A 15543-nucleotide genomic window follows, 5' to 3' on the forward strand; every position below is an offset into this window, starting at 1 on the left:
CTAATCTTTACAAACAAAAAAGTGGACCATGTTCCGTCGCTCACAATCGATGGACTACTATACCATACAGCGATACAGCTAAATATCTGGGAATGACCTTAGATGCCAAGCTGAGATGGAAAGAACAAGTGAAGGAAAAAAAGGACAGAAATAGGTTTAAGGTGTAGACAACTATACTGGTAGCTAGGACGTGGCTCCAACCTTGCTATACAAATTAAAATATTATTATATAAAACAAGACACAAAGCCGATGTGGACATATGGTATTCAACTATCGGGGTGTACCAAACACAGTAATTTCAAAATCATACAAACACTCCAAAATAAAATGTTACGTAACATGGCCAATGCACCTTGGTACATAAGGCATAAGGACTTACATGTTAAGATCCCTGAGGTCACGGCAGAAATACAAAGATTTGCCGCCAAACACCAGGCTCGCCTCAGCCAGCACGAGAATGTGGAAGCGACCAAACTCTTACATAACCGAAACACGGTCAGAAGATTTAAAAGAACAAAGCCATATGAAGTTGTGTAGTTAAAAATGAATAGTGAATAGTGAAATGTAAATCTTATGGTACCAATGGGTTTATAAGAATGAATGACACAGCGGTGATATCACTAGGACCGACTATCACCCATTCAACCAAAATCCTCCAAAATGCTTGTAATAAGATAAACGAATGAAAAAAAATGGAAAAACAAGGTAAATCAGCATAAATCAGTTCATCTAATCTTTACAAACAAAAAGTGGACCATGTTCCGTCGCTCCACACAATAATCGTGTGGGATCACGACTATTCGTTTATATTCTCGTTTCGACAATATATTTGCCGTTAAAAAATAAATTAACAAAGAGAAACCGAAAAGGCACAAAAAACCGCAAAGTGATAAATCAGTGAATAGGGAATAATCATAATAAGTAAGGACGGCGGTATACAGGGTTACGCAAGACAACGGCAAGGCCGCTTCCGGAACGGCCTACGTCCTGAGCTGGAGCGAGTTTTTCGGACTGGAACCTTTCTCGGCCCGTTTCCACAATAAAGACGCCGTTTTTTTTTTTTACTTTTAAAAATTTTATTGCTTTATTGCTAGCCGATATTTTGTCAGTTTGACCTATGGAAAAAAAGTAACGTGTAATAAAAACGTCGAACGCTTTTAAATCTAAAGCGTAAAATAGCACTTTGGACATTTTACTCTGACTTTCGGCCATTTTATTTTCCATATACAAAGCGAGAACTTTCAAATTATTAATGTAATGTCAAGGGGCCGAGCCGGGCCGTATAATCAGCGTCCGTTCTCAGGGAAACGTATGAAGGCGGAAGCGGTCTGGCCTAATCAAAGGCTATGATCTAGTTTCTCTAGTGACCAAGGAGGAGGTATCACATGTACGAGAAATGTACAAAAAATAGGAAATTGAAAAAAAAATCGACAAAACAAACCTATTTTTTTGGTATGAACAATTTTTTTTACTGTCAGAAAGTGGATTTGCACCAAGTGGATTTTTCAATTTGATTCAGAATGTTCTTACTGTTTGATAGATTTTATCAGTTGCAGGTCGGACAATCTCGACTTTAGCTAGCTCGTAATCTAAATAATTCGAACTGTATCGAATGGTCGATGGAACTTTTAGCCGGAAAAGAATTCTTCCTGTCCCCCGACCCGTTGGGACCCGTTATGGATCCTTCCATCTTCCTAACTGTTCGCCCCCCCAGAACCAGGACGTTGCCCCCCGCGGTGATTGACTTGCGTTTTCAACTCGGACTAGGGCAGAGGTCGAACACCCCGGGATCCTCGGTCTTGACTCGATACGCTTTAAAGCTCCATCGCAAGCTTTGAGAGAAAAAAAACACTGGGAAAAACGCGTGAGAAGTATGAGATACTGGAGAGAAACCCGGCGGTTCGATTCGACACAAACGGCGGTTCTACGTCTCTTAGAAAACAAGCGTCCTACGCCGCATACTTTACTCATCGGTTTGAAAACAATCGAAGTGCCAACAGAAGATCAATAAAAAATTATACCTCAAATATAGAAATGTGTTTGTACGATCTTATATGTAAGGTGGTCTAATGGTATTATTTTTTTATATACTTACAACTGTATAACAATGGAGTGACCTAACAGACTGTCTCAATACAATATCAATTAACAGTATAATTCATTTATGTTTTAGTGGTCAATTGACCAAGTTACTTCTTTCAATTAATTATTCTTTTTATGTAAGGTCTTGGTCGAGATAAAAAAAGGGGGAAAATGGCAAAAAGGAAGGAAAATTCGAAAGGTAGGTTGAGGCGAGAAGGTGGTGTCCGAGTGGATCGGAGTCACAACAGCTCAAGTGGTAGAGCGGCGTATTTAGCCGAAGGTCATGGGTTCGAATCCCGCTCGTGACACTGACTTTTTTATCTCAACCACTTTATGTAAATAAAAAGAATAATTAATTGAAACAGTATAATCCTCAAATATAAAAGTCCATCATAAACAGTTAGTGTAAACTAAGGACATGGCCAGGAAAAATATTTTAATCCATTTATGTTTAGTGGTCTAACTGACCATATTAGGTATTTCAATTAATTAATTATTCTTTTTATGTAAGGTCTTGGTTGAGATGAAAAAGTTAGTGTCATCAGCGGGATTCGAACCCACTTTATTAATCCAATATTTCAAATAAAAATTTCTGAGGGTTGATTGCTTGTCACAAGGGTAATTGGGGTGAATATAATAGAAGGGCTAAAAAACGGCAAATAAACTATAAAGTCTATGACAAACAATTCATTCCGACTACGATAGCCGGTTGGAAGAATGGCACTTCTTTATGCAAAACTTTTGCCAGGATGTTCCTAATTATATTATATATTTTCTTACTCTTCTTTTCCGGTTATTGACTTTTTCTATTTCTTCGGTTTCTTTTCAGGAACTAGACAAATAGAAATAAAGAATATAGACAAAAGAAAATAAGTTTGATGGTTAACTAGTTACTGAAAAGAAACCAAAGAAATATAAATTGCCAGAAGGGTTTTCCCATTTTGTAAAAGTCGTTTTGCATTTTGCATTGTCCATTTTGTAAAAGGAAACGAAACACCATTCTAACAAAATAATTATTCACGCATTAATAATTCAAGATAACTTGGCGATAAGGTCGAAGTTTAATATAAAATTATATATAGAATGGTCGACGGAATTAAAAATATAGATAAATTCAAAGTTGGTTTTTGGTAAATACGTAACGAGAAACGGTGGTGAAACTAGGTCTAAAACGAATTTCTCCACGGCTTTGATTCCGTTATGTAAAAAAACGATTGAACAAAACAAAACGGGTTGATTTTTTTGAAAGTCGAACTAAAAATTCAAATCGGGGTGCATGAGATTTATTATATCACTCTTTTGGACTGTGAGATTTTCTCTTCCTAGTCTGCAGGCCAGAATGATCGAAAACAGCCGAGATCTTGTAGATGTTTGTGGAAAAAATAGTTCGACCCCCATCCCTCATCTTCGTTCGAGGATGTCGAAACCCGAGAGGCCCTGAAAAAGGGCCCGGTGTCCACGTGCATCCAAGGGCGCCGGTCCGGGTATTGTCTCCCGGGGAGGGCGATTGGGAAACCTTCCCCTCCTCGACCCAGGAAGTCTCGTTGCCCTCTGCGTTTCACTTTCACACTTTCAAATCTATCGGCAGGCGAGAATAACTTGGGCTGTTACGACTAGAGTCGGGTCAACACAGCTGTCCTATCGAGCAGAGCCACCTGGCCGACGACCGACGCTCTTCAACGGTCGTTATCGAATCCAAAGTGGGCTAGTTCAATCTCGCTTTGTTGCGGACTTCGTGAGGATCGTCGGAACTGAACGTCTAGATTGGACCGTATAGGCCATAATTTCTGAACAAAACTCACCTGCGACATTCTCGAGAAATACTGAGCGGTGAACCTCTGTATTTTGTACGCGTTTCGGGATTTCTCTTCAGTGGTGGTTTAAGGATATAAGCAGAACTAGGCGCTGAAACAAACCACTGCAGAAGGGAAGAAGCCTAAACGCGTCCTGCCGACCAATGCAGCGAGAATAAGATCAAAATGATCGGACATGATCAACATAAAAAAAATAACCTTTCTCGATAAGAAAGAAAGTAGGGAAAACATCGTGCCAAGTTTCGATCTTTATTGAGATCATCTTCAGGGCCTGGGATTTATAAACACTGTTTAAATCATGCAATGATGTACACAATATACAAATTTTAGGTTTGATCAAAGTATTTGTACTCAATCAGTGTGGCACGATAAAAAAATGTTTTTGTTTTTCTAAACCCACATCACACCAGACCGCATCTCACGATCTCTAAATAATTATATATATATTTTTTTCGATCTCCACAAAAATGAATAGTTCAAGAGATACGAGTAGATTTATTATGAAAACCGTAGATAGTCGAAGAAAACATAAAATGATGAATATCTGCAAAAGGGACCCTGTATATAAAAAAAGAAATTTTTAGAAAACAATGAAATCATCATTTTAAATGCGTTAAAGTTATCACAAAGCTGACATCATCGATATCAATAATCCACGTTTCTTTCGACAAACCAACAAAATGTAGCAAATAAAAGGAACTTTTATGAAATTCTTTAGATGTAAAATTATCTAGAAAAATTTGAAAAATGAAGAAATCCAATTTTTATAAAGAAAGCCTGTGTTTATTTACTTAGCGATCACGACCGTATCTGATATCCGTTCCCCTTATTTTAGTTGCTTTCTCAGCTGTCTCGGAATTTTGTAGATAAAAGTCAACATTTTAAATACAAAACATCTAATATGAAATTTTTCCTATTTGAGTTAATGGGATAGCCTGGGTTATGGGACCTGGTATTGTTTTTGGTTTTTTGTCAATATTGAAATTTTGATTGTTCAACGATCAGCGATGTTTAGCATATTTTCGACTTGTTTAGGCAGCAAACAATCCAAGGATTTTTTTTTATATTGGCTTCAAACGTGCCGGTGAAGGAAACGTTCCTTAGCCTTCCTGGGGCCCAAAAGGGTAAGCCGAAGGCCCTTAATAGCTTTTAGAAAGCGGCCCCGAAGGACGATCGGAGCGCCTTGAGCAAAAGGTAATGTTGACATAATGATATTAAAAAAAAACAAAAAAAACATGCGGAAGTCTTTCTCGAGATAATCCAGATTTTCTACGATTTAACATTTACAGTTGTAGAACAAGGGCGAAATGATATCGGTTAAGGCTATTATAGAAATTAAAAGAGAGAAATAACAGGAAAAAGCCACATTTGTGAGACGAGAAAAAAAATGGAATACCGCCGAATTTATACGTTTACCCATTCGTTTGGGATTATTAATCATGAGAAAGCCGTGGGGTCGTGCGACGAAACACTTTCCAAACGCTTTCCCAAAACTCTCACTCTCTCTCTCTCTCGCTCTCCTTCCTCGGAGGTTTTGTCAATACACATAATCTTTGTTATATAAATCCTAAAATGACTTTAATAAAAGATTACGGCTGATTGTACAAGCGGCCATCGCTATCTTTCTTACAAGCTTACAATTCGAAACACCCAAAAGCAATGTACTCATGCTACAACGGAAAACATGGTTTTACTCATGCTGGGCATGTGCCAATTAACGTTTGCTTTGATAGTTTATAAGGAAAGTGAGAAATTTGAAATTTTCAAAATACAACGCAAGAATTTTGAGTGTTTATAGTAATTTTTTGTTCATATAGTATTGTTTCAACATGAAATTCAACTTCAAATGGAAACTTTAGATATAAGGAATTTGAGTGAAAGTGTTTCTCATTGCAAAACGGTCGACGCTCTCCTCGGTTTTTCCTAGCGTTTCACGAATTTTTTTTCACAATCTTTCTCGTTGCGACGTCATATCCTAGATTCGCGAGGGCCTTTCAAAATGGGAAACTGGTCAGGGAGAGGTCACAGCGGCCCGAGTCGAGGCATTCAGGGCAGAACGGCCGGTCGGCCCCATTCGACGCGATATCGGGAACAAAAATGCGGAAAATGGATACCCTTTCGCCCTGGGTGGAAAGACGTACAAACGGTACCAGTCCGCGTGGACCCGGGCCCGACCTTGCACACTACTGTGAGGTCACGCACAATCCCACTTTCCCGATTAAAAATAGAACAAGGAGTATTTACAATCCGTTTATCCCCTCTTCGAGACTCCTATTTTCGACTAAAACGGACACAGGGTTACCGTCGAATCTATGAAATTCGAACATAGCGCCGGGGTCAAAAACGAACGAGCTCACTTTTCGCAAAGAAAATATCAACTGTGATCGTACATAAAAGTGGACGCCGAGACAGTGAAATTATGTAAAGATAGTAAAAATTCAACCTTGATCGTTATATTTCATGTCCCAGACGGTCTCGTTTCGAGGGACGAAGCCAAAAGAAACCCCACTCAAAAATAAGGTCGCCAATTCCGAAATCGGTCGTTGTTTTCCTTTTCCGACTCCTACAAATGGGCAAACAATAGAAACTCTATCCCCCGTATTGCCGTAACGATCGCACCGTTGCGTAATCCGAGGCCGGGAGGAAATTAAACAAGATTATGTAAAACAACCTAAATTTTCGGGCATGGTCGGCAAAAAAAAAAAAGAGAAAAGAAATGAAAAAAGGGGGGAAAACCTTCGGCGCAAGGATGATACGAGGGTTCCAGAGCGCCGAAATAAAGTCCACAATAATTGTACACAAAGCGCGCCCAAAGCCATTCTCGAAAATTTATCCACTGGAAATACCCAAGAAGATAAAAGACTTCGAACTGCTAATCAGAGATCTGACGTCTGATGTCAAATTTGAGAATGTGTGTTTGTCTGTCATTAAGCCTGTGGGCATTACAGATCGTACATCACCACCTTTCAGTCAGCCAGGACACATCAGATTCTTCATACAATTCGGACCACAAATTCTTCCACTTTTTAACATAACAGTGTAACTGGATAACGAACAATAAAAGAAGTTATAGAAAAATTTTATGCAATTAATTTGATTGCTTTCCATCAATCCAGCATGTACAAAAACCCCAATTTTTCTTCTCCTATTTAGAAAGACCAAATTTTACCAAGGGAGAAGAGACTACAATCACAATGTTAGGACCGTTTAACAAACAATAATAATCAACGAAAAACCCGACAAATTGAACAAGAGGAAAATTTAGAGTGTCGACAAGAGCTCCGAATTGAAAATCGCCATAGAAAAAAGGCAGTAATCTAAAATTCATTGAAGGCCAATGGGATATTTCGAGCAAATAAGTCTCCTCGAAATTCCGTTCTGTCCTATTTACAAAAATTAGCCCTTGGAGCATCGGCCTGACCGAAATTGGCCCAAAACCTAGAGATTTTGGGTACGATCAATTTCACAGATTAGAAGATTAGATTAGTGAAGATCGTTATTGAATATTTGAGTTTAAAAATTCAAGGTCCTTTATTTTAGCTCGAATCATATGATTGAATATGTAAAAGGCAAAACTATTGCCGAAATTTTTTTCGGCTGTTGGTTTGGGATTGGTGTTGTCTTTTGATGTTCGAACGAGAAGTTGATAGAAAATTCGGCCGAGAGACAAGAAAGGGTGGTGCAACACGTTGTTTCGAGACGGACGGACCTGCGTGCCTGGAAAAGCCGATTTTCCGCATTTACAATTCAGGGATTGGGGAATGAAACTGAAAAAGAGGGTAATAATTGGGACCGGCCCGGTCACTTACACCTGGGTGAATTTTCGAGTCCTGACAGCAGGTAGAAGTGAGGAAAGAGGTCCTGGACGTTGAAAAAAGGACAAATTACCTGGCGAGCGCCATCCTGATGCATGAATCCAACTGGTTCTTGTGGGGCTCCACTTTGTCCTAGGGGTGGTCCTTTTAATCCCAAAAAAAAATAAAAAGCTGTTCACCACTGGAGAGCAAGAGGGAAACGGGACACAATACAACTCTCGCGACTCCTCGCCACCGACTGGAATCACGGGCCGAGTGGGGTTGCCGGCCCCCACCGAGCGATGCGCCCCACCACGAAGCCCGCTGCCACCCGCCACCCTTCCCACATCAACACGTTTCTTCAACCCTCCGTTTCAACCCCCGGGCCGAGCGGAGCCCCTTTCCACCCACGGCTTCAAACCTCAGCCCTTCTTCCCACAGTCCTACAACACAAAACAAGGCCTTTTTCTCAATATTATACGTCAAACGATAACCGAATTCAAGTCCAGTTCAATCGTCAACAATCCGTTTCATCGCTACGGACCGACATGTTATCAGTGTGTTCAATTTGAATTTCAAATTGTTCGCAACACTCCAACTATCAATACAGGACTTTCTGGGCGTTAAAGCCCCTTGAATAACAAAACTACATCCATCTAGTTAGTTTAACTGGCAAAACATCATCAGGATGGAGAACCACTGGGATCTGAGACGGCATCCTTGGGTGTACATCAGGGGTACATCTTGAGGCCCCTTCTATTTATTTTTGTTCACCACTAGTGACATTTCAGGCCATATTCACCGTCTAGTTAGTTTAACTGGCAAAACTTCATCAGGATGGAGTGCCACTGGGATCAGAGACGACGTCCTTGGGTGTACATCTTGAGGCCCTTTCTATTTATTTTTGTTCACCACAAGTTATATTTCAAGCCATATTAACCGTCTGCTTAATTTAATTGGCAAACCTTCATCTGGATGTAGGGCCAGTGGGACCTGATACGATACTATGCATCGTTGGGTACATCTTGAGACTCTGTCTCTTTATTTTGTTCACCACTTTCAGGCCATATTCAACCTTTTCTTAGGTGAACTGGTGAACTTTTATTTTTAGGAAATCCACTGGGCCTGAGGTGTTACTTGACATCCTTGGGTGTACCCTCTTTGTTTTTTTCTGTGTTAGCTTTGATTTATTTACCACTTTCCATTTTTCGTTTCACTTTAACAGGTCCGGCATCCGTGATTCTGGGATCATTTTAATGTAAGAAAGTTTCCATTGTATGGGAAAGTGTGCAGTTCTCTTTTAATTTTAATCGTTTTTAGCATAAGTTTAAAATGTTAAAAATGATCGATTTGTATTGTGTTTGGATTATGCAATTTTCATTTTAAAAAATTGATTTTTTGATCATAGTGTTATTTTAGTGGGGAGACACATTAAATCGACGAAGAAAAAACTCATTTTAACATATCCATGGAAATAAATTTGTAGTTTTATATTTTTAAATACATATTAATTGTGAGGTTTTTCAAATGTCTGAGTAAAAGTAAAATAAAAATAATTAATAATAACTTTTCAATTAATTAATATTTAAGTAAGTTATATTGGTTAAGATAAAAAAGTCAGAGTCACGAGCGGGATTCGAACCCACGACGCCGCTGCTCTAGCCACGTGAGCTAACGTGACTTCGATCCACTCGGACACCAACTTCCCATCTCAACCCAACCTTTTGAATTTTTCCTCCTTTTTGGCATTTTTGAAAAGTCATGTAATCTGTTTGATTCTCGGCAACAAATGAAATAGCCCTGGAGAGCTTTAGTGAAGTATACTTCATTTTGCTTATTAAATCGATTAGGTTTCGTGGTCCGATTGACCAAATAAATTCTTTTCAATTGATTAATTTTTAAGTAAGGTATTGGTTGAGATAAAAAACAGATGGGAAGTTGGTGTCCGAGTGGATCGACGTCCCGATAGCTCAAGCGGTAGAGCAGCGGTGTAGTGAGCCGAAGGTCCTGTGTTCGAATCCCACTCGTGACACTGACTTTTTTATCTCAACCTAAACCTTACATAAATATTCATTAATTGAAAATAATTTATTTGGTCAATCGGACCACGAAACCTAATCGAATTAATAATAACAAAACACAACAAATACAAATGACAATAATTAATTGGAATAATTAATACGGTAAATTATGACCACTACGCAAATATGATTAAATTAGTAAAATAGAAAATTTTATGCCAGGCAACAGCAGATTGAAAATGACTGTAAAAATAATGTTAAAATATATTGTGTTGATGGATGTTTAATAAAGATGTTTTCCTGACCTCATGACCGATTTTCCTTCTATTGTAATAAAAATGAGAGCAGCGGAATTACTGCAAACAAGAAAGACAACGAGGTTGAAATATTTATCCAAGCTGACGTCGGGTGGGCGATAAAAAAAAGAAGAAGGAAAGCAGAGACAAAGATCTCTGAAATTCGAATCGGCGTTTACCGAATCTGATTTTGACCCACCCTCACCGGTGGTTCGAGGGTGAGGGCGGGCGTGAAAAGAAATGCCGTTGGCGGAGGGTTAAGTACAAAAGGGTGGCTACACCCCCTCTAAGAATTCATAGAAAGCCGGTTGGAAAATAGATCTCACGCTACAACCTGGACGCTTTCAAAGTCCAACCGACAAAAAAATAAATAAAGGAAAAAACAAAAGTTGAAAGGCGGAAACCTGAATAAATACCGAGGGAATCTACTGCAACAGCTGGTCTACTCGTTGGGAAAGCGTCGAAAGTGCTTCGAAAGGCGAGTTAATGGGGCGGCGCCATTAAGTGGTGTCTTGTTTTACCATACTCTGAAGGTTTGATTGCAGGGGAAAACGGTTTTTCCTAAGTCTTAAAATTCAGAGAATTCACTTTTCAGAAAGAAAATTAATTAATTGTAAAATAATAATGGTCATTACGACATATCTAAGTGGAAAATCATTATTCCAGTCTGTTTTTTTTTTAACGTGTGGTGTTTAGTGACCGTTAGTTAATGATTATTTGGAGATCGTGAGATGCGTTCTGGTGTGACGTAGGTTTTAGAAAAACATTTTCTTTATCGGGGCAATGTTTCGATCTTCATTGAGATCATCTTCAGGGCCTGGGATTTATAAAAACTGTTTAAATTATATATTAACTATTATAAATCCCAGGCCCTGAAGATGATCTCAATGAAGATCGAAACATCTATCAGGTTTCGTGGTCCGATTGACCAAATAAATTCTTTTCAATTAAATAATCTTTAATTAAGGTTTTGATTGAGAAAAAAATTAGTGTCACGAACGGGATTCGAACCCACGACCTTACTCACGAGGGAAAATTCAAAAGGTGGGGTTGAGATGAGAAGTTGATGTCCGAGTGGATCGAAGTCACGTTAGCTCAAGTGGTAGAGCACCGGCGTATCTAGCCGAGGGTCGTGGGTTCGAATCCCGCTCGAAACACTACCTTTTTCATTTCAACCAACACCTTAATTAAAGATTAATTAATTGAAAAGATCGAAACGTTGGCACGATAAAGAAAATGTTTTTCTAAAACCTACGTCACACCAGACCGCATCTCACGATCTCCAAATAAACAATTTTTTAAAGGCAAAAACCGCCAAGGGTCATGACTGCTTTGAAAGTATGTTGTTAGCCTAGTTAGTATTAGTAGTTGTTAGTATATTGTTATAACATTTTAATATGAAAAATTATATTTTGTTTATTAGGCAGGATTCATACAGGAAGCCAAAGTTTCTCGATGTTACTAAAATTGTCACCTAGCATTGTTTTTAAATTGAGTTTGAATCTAATTCCTAGGTCTGTGTATTTTTTGCATGTTATTAAAACATGTTTAACTTAATTTAAAGTGATTATTTCTCCGCAATCCGGACACACTGGAGCAGGCTCCCGGGACATCAAGTGACTACACGTCAATCGACAGTGCCCCATCCTCAATCTAGCCAAAGTTGTTCCCTGGGTTTTCGGATGTGTCCCACTCTTTGACAGTACCCTTAATTTCACGAATTTTGTTATTCCTCACTCTCTGCCACTCAATTTCCCATTGTGACCATATAACCTTTTTAATAAATTAATTAAAATCTTCATAAGGTACATCAATTATTTTATGTTCTTCTTTTATAGCTTTCTTTGCTGCGCGGTCAGCTTCTTCATTCACGATTTCATTCTTTTTCAAGGCAAAGCCTGGAATATGATTTTTTTACATAATTTTACATATATTACATTTCTTTTTATATCATTTAAATATATTTTAATTTCTTAATACTAATTTTTCATACTATGTGAGCAAGTGAAATGGAATTTACAAGTTTATTAAATTTTAAATTTTCGATTAGTCAATGGACTAGATAATTTTTGTTCTTTAATATTGAAAGACATTTTTCTTACTGGAATAGGGTAAAGCCGCTTTAGTCCACTTATTTTTTCCGGTAGCATTAAAGAATGAAAAACCATTGGAGATCGTGAGGTGCGGTCTGGTGTGACGTAGGTTTTAGAAAAACATTTTCTTTATCTTGCCAACGTTTCGATCTTTATTGAGATCATCTTCAGGGCTCAAAGTGTTCGTTTTCCGTGTGTCATCCTTGTCGGCCGTGTTGAGATTGCCAAACACTTTGAGCCCTGAAGATGATCTCAATAAAGATCGAAACGTTGGCATCATAAAGAAAATGTTTTTCTAAAACTTACGTCACACCAGGCCGCATCTCATGATCTCCAAATAATCATTGGATAACCGTCACTATACGAAACGTTGGCAAATTAAAGAATTGAGCACTACGCTGTGTTTTCTGTATGACTGAACATCCCACAACCCAACATCGAAAAATTTAAATGGTAAATGAATGTTGCCAAAAGGACTTCACTTTGTTTTTTATGTATATCCCTGAAATACGACTAACGATTAGGAATCAAGTTAATTCTTGACTTACTAAATTATTAAACATCGATCTACGTAAAATGTTCTAAATTTCGGAAGGTACGTAATCATCTTAAGTTATCGGATAATGGTTTTTCTAATTAGCAGCGAGAACTTTGGAAAATAGCAAGGATACCAAATCTCGATTAATTAAATTTATATTCGGCAGAAAAAAATGCGTTTTCGTCGTTTTCACTAGTAAGTAATTAAACAATTTGAATGTGAAGTGGAATTGTTTCAAGTTTCAAGGGTTGAATAGGTCATCGATCAACCCTAACAGCTGTTTCAACCAGCAATGTATTTTGATTAAAACTTGGAACACAGAGAGGACAAACAGACCGGAATGTGGATATGAAACGTTTACCCATTTGGAAAATAATACTATCGGAGAAAATGTGAGTGTGGTGAAAATGTGGAAACCTTTAAAGTGAATCAAGAGGGAGGAAAACTTCAACTTTCAAATTTTATGAAAAGACACAAAAAAAAACTGTATCGGGATGTTTCATCAAACCTGAAGAGACTATTGACGACGTTTGACTGGTTGGTCTGTGAGAGTTGTTAATCATTTGTGAGCAGTATATAACACGGATCATCTGTGGCATCTGTTGAAAACGATAGAAGAACTGAGTATACAAAAAATCTAAGAATCATAACAGTTTCTTTTAACTTTAGGATTGTTTCTGAAGAGATTTTGTTTTCCCTGTTTGATATGATCTTTATGTCACTATTTACCTTCTGTACTATTAAGTGTACTTAAATCTGTGTTGGTTTAAGTCGTATTAGCGGACTGAATGATAATACGTACCTGTTCGTCGTAATTTTATCCAAAAGGGCTGAAAGCAAGTTTTTGAGTTGAACTTCGAACACATTATCACTTCCGGATACGTTGGACGGCATTTCGACGGTCGGCTCTAAAAACGTATATTTTCCTTTGTTTAAATCAGGGAAAAGTGCCGGTGAAACGGGCCGAGTAGAAAGCTGCTCCCACCCTCACACTTGTTTCCTGATTCCGAGTGAAACTCGCCTATTTGGAACATCAAAGCAAGGGGAACCTCTTGACTCTGCGGACCGTTTCCAAACCTCCGTCCGCCCGGCTCCGCGACTCCCCCCGGGTCACCACTTTCTACGGGTTTTCTCTCTCTCCCTCTTCCAGGTGGTGAACGCTGTTACGGAACAGGCTCTGCGTGGGCGTGAAGAAGAGTGAAAACGCCTGTTAGGGTGGAAAAAAAAGATGTGGGATGTGAATGGGAAACACGAGACGTTTCCCTTTTAAAGCGTCGAACCGAAGCCGGGGTGGAAAACGTTGCTAGCAACCGGTTGATGTTTTTACTATGTGTTCATTGCATTACAGGAGCAAAATACGTAATTTATATATAAGCCCTGATAAAAAAAATCATAAAACTATAACGCTCAAACGCGCCCTTAAAGTTAAACGGAAATGCTAAATAAACGACAATTAATTATATAATAATAAAAGTTGTTAATCCAATTAATAAACCAGCAATACTCATATGACTGAAAACCAGCTCTACGAAAAAGATAAATGATCTTTAACATCTGCACATTTTTTTTTCAAAAACGGACAGCAATAAAAATCATCTAGGATACAATAAATAAACCGAACAAGAAAAAATGATATATCAATATTTTATCCAAAAGGTTAAACAATCCCAAGTTATCCCTGGTTGAAACATTTTATTTATTTTGTCTATTACATGGACGTTCGGGGCGGGACACACGCATGCAAATATATCTTTGGCAGAGTCCAGGTAAATTTATTTTTTGTAAATTACTTATGTGTGTATCTTCGGATGGCAATTGTACCATGAGGTTTTCCATGTTTAGGTTCTGATGATGGGCGGTAAGCTCGAAACGCCCATGTAATAGACAAAGTAAATAAAATATTTCAACCACGGATAATTTGGGATTTTTCAACCTTTTGGATAATAATTGCTACAAACCGTGGATTTTAAGAAAAAGATCAATATTTTAATGAATTTATGAATTAGTATATCTAAAAAATGGAGCATCAATGCGGATAGATAAGAGAACGGACGAATTGTCCATCCTATTTTTTAAGCAAAAAAAAGCTACAAGAGACAAACCGAATAAGGATTAAATACTAGAGCTTGGAGTATAGAAAATTGACCACCTGTTTTAAGTATAGGTACAAAAACTTCACAGAGAGAATAAATTATTAGAACGTGGAAATGAAACAAAAGCGAAGCAGCGTCATTAAGAGTGAAGAGAGAAATAGTAGAAACTTAGTTCAGCCTCTTAATTATGTATATATAATAAATGTTTTTGTTAAGGATATTTATGGACCTGCGTGTTTTCCTTCTTTTTCTACTTTATAAGATTTTTAAAAAAGTAAAATCGTCAACTATTATCATAATCTGACAAAATCACCTAGATTTAAATATGAAATCTTATAAATCCAAATAAATTTAATAATCAACATTTAATAATCAATGGAAAGCATGAAAATGAAAGTAGAATAATTAAAATTAAAGGCGTGGTAGAATATTGATTCATCCTGTCCCTTTTTGAAGTATAAAAACATAAACTATAATATTATATTACTATATTTAGTATCTCATTTACCAAATACTTCTTTCAATTAATTAACATTTTTTATGTAAGGTTTTGGTTGAAATGAGAAAGTTAGTGTTAGGTATTCGAACCCGTTGAAAAATGGCAAAAGGAGGAAAAATTCGAAAGGTTTTAGGTCGAGTTGAGGAGTGGTGACCGAGTGGATCCAAGTCACGATAGCTCAAGCGGTAGAGCAGCGGCGTATTTAGCCGAAGGTCGTGGGTTCGAATCCCGCTCGTGACACTAACTTTTTCATTTCAACCAAAACCTTACATAAAAATGTTAATAAACCTTAAAATTCACCTAGGATACACA

The 15543-nt window shown here is 37.8% G+C and overlaps 1 protein-coding gene across 4 annotated transcripts in view; it reads right to left on the reverse strand.

Moving 5' to 3' along the window:
• LOC106664328 (protein roadkill) overlaps nt 1–15543 on the reverse strand; it is a 132871-nt gene that overhangs the window by 49598 nt on the left and 67730 nt on the right. The window contains exon 1 of one of the 4 annotated variants that reach the window (XM_014389963.2): nt 7786–7961. The exons of the other annotated variants lie outside the window; for them this stretch is intronic. Coding sequence (XP_014245449.1) covers nt 7786–7799 — 14 coding nt within the window. The 5' untranslated portion in view covers nt 7800–7961. Of the gene's footprint in view, nt 1–7785; nt 7962–15543 lie in introns of those variants that run through there. 4 annotated transcript variants of the gene reach the window in all.

Source organism: Cimex lectularius, unplaced genomic scaffold (assembly GCF_000648675.2).
Source record: "Cimex lectularius strain Harlan isolate CLEC.00 unplaced genomic scaffold, Clec_2.1 scaffold50, whole genome shotgun sequence".
In the NCBI taxonomy this organism is placed as follows: Eukaryota; Metazoa; Arthropoda; class Insecta; order Hemiptera; family Cimicidae; genus Cimex; species Cimex lectularius.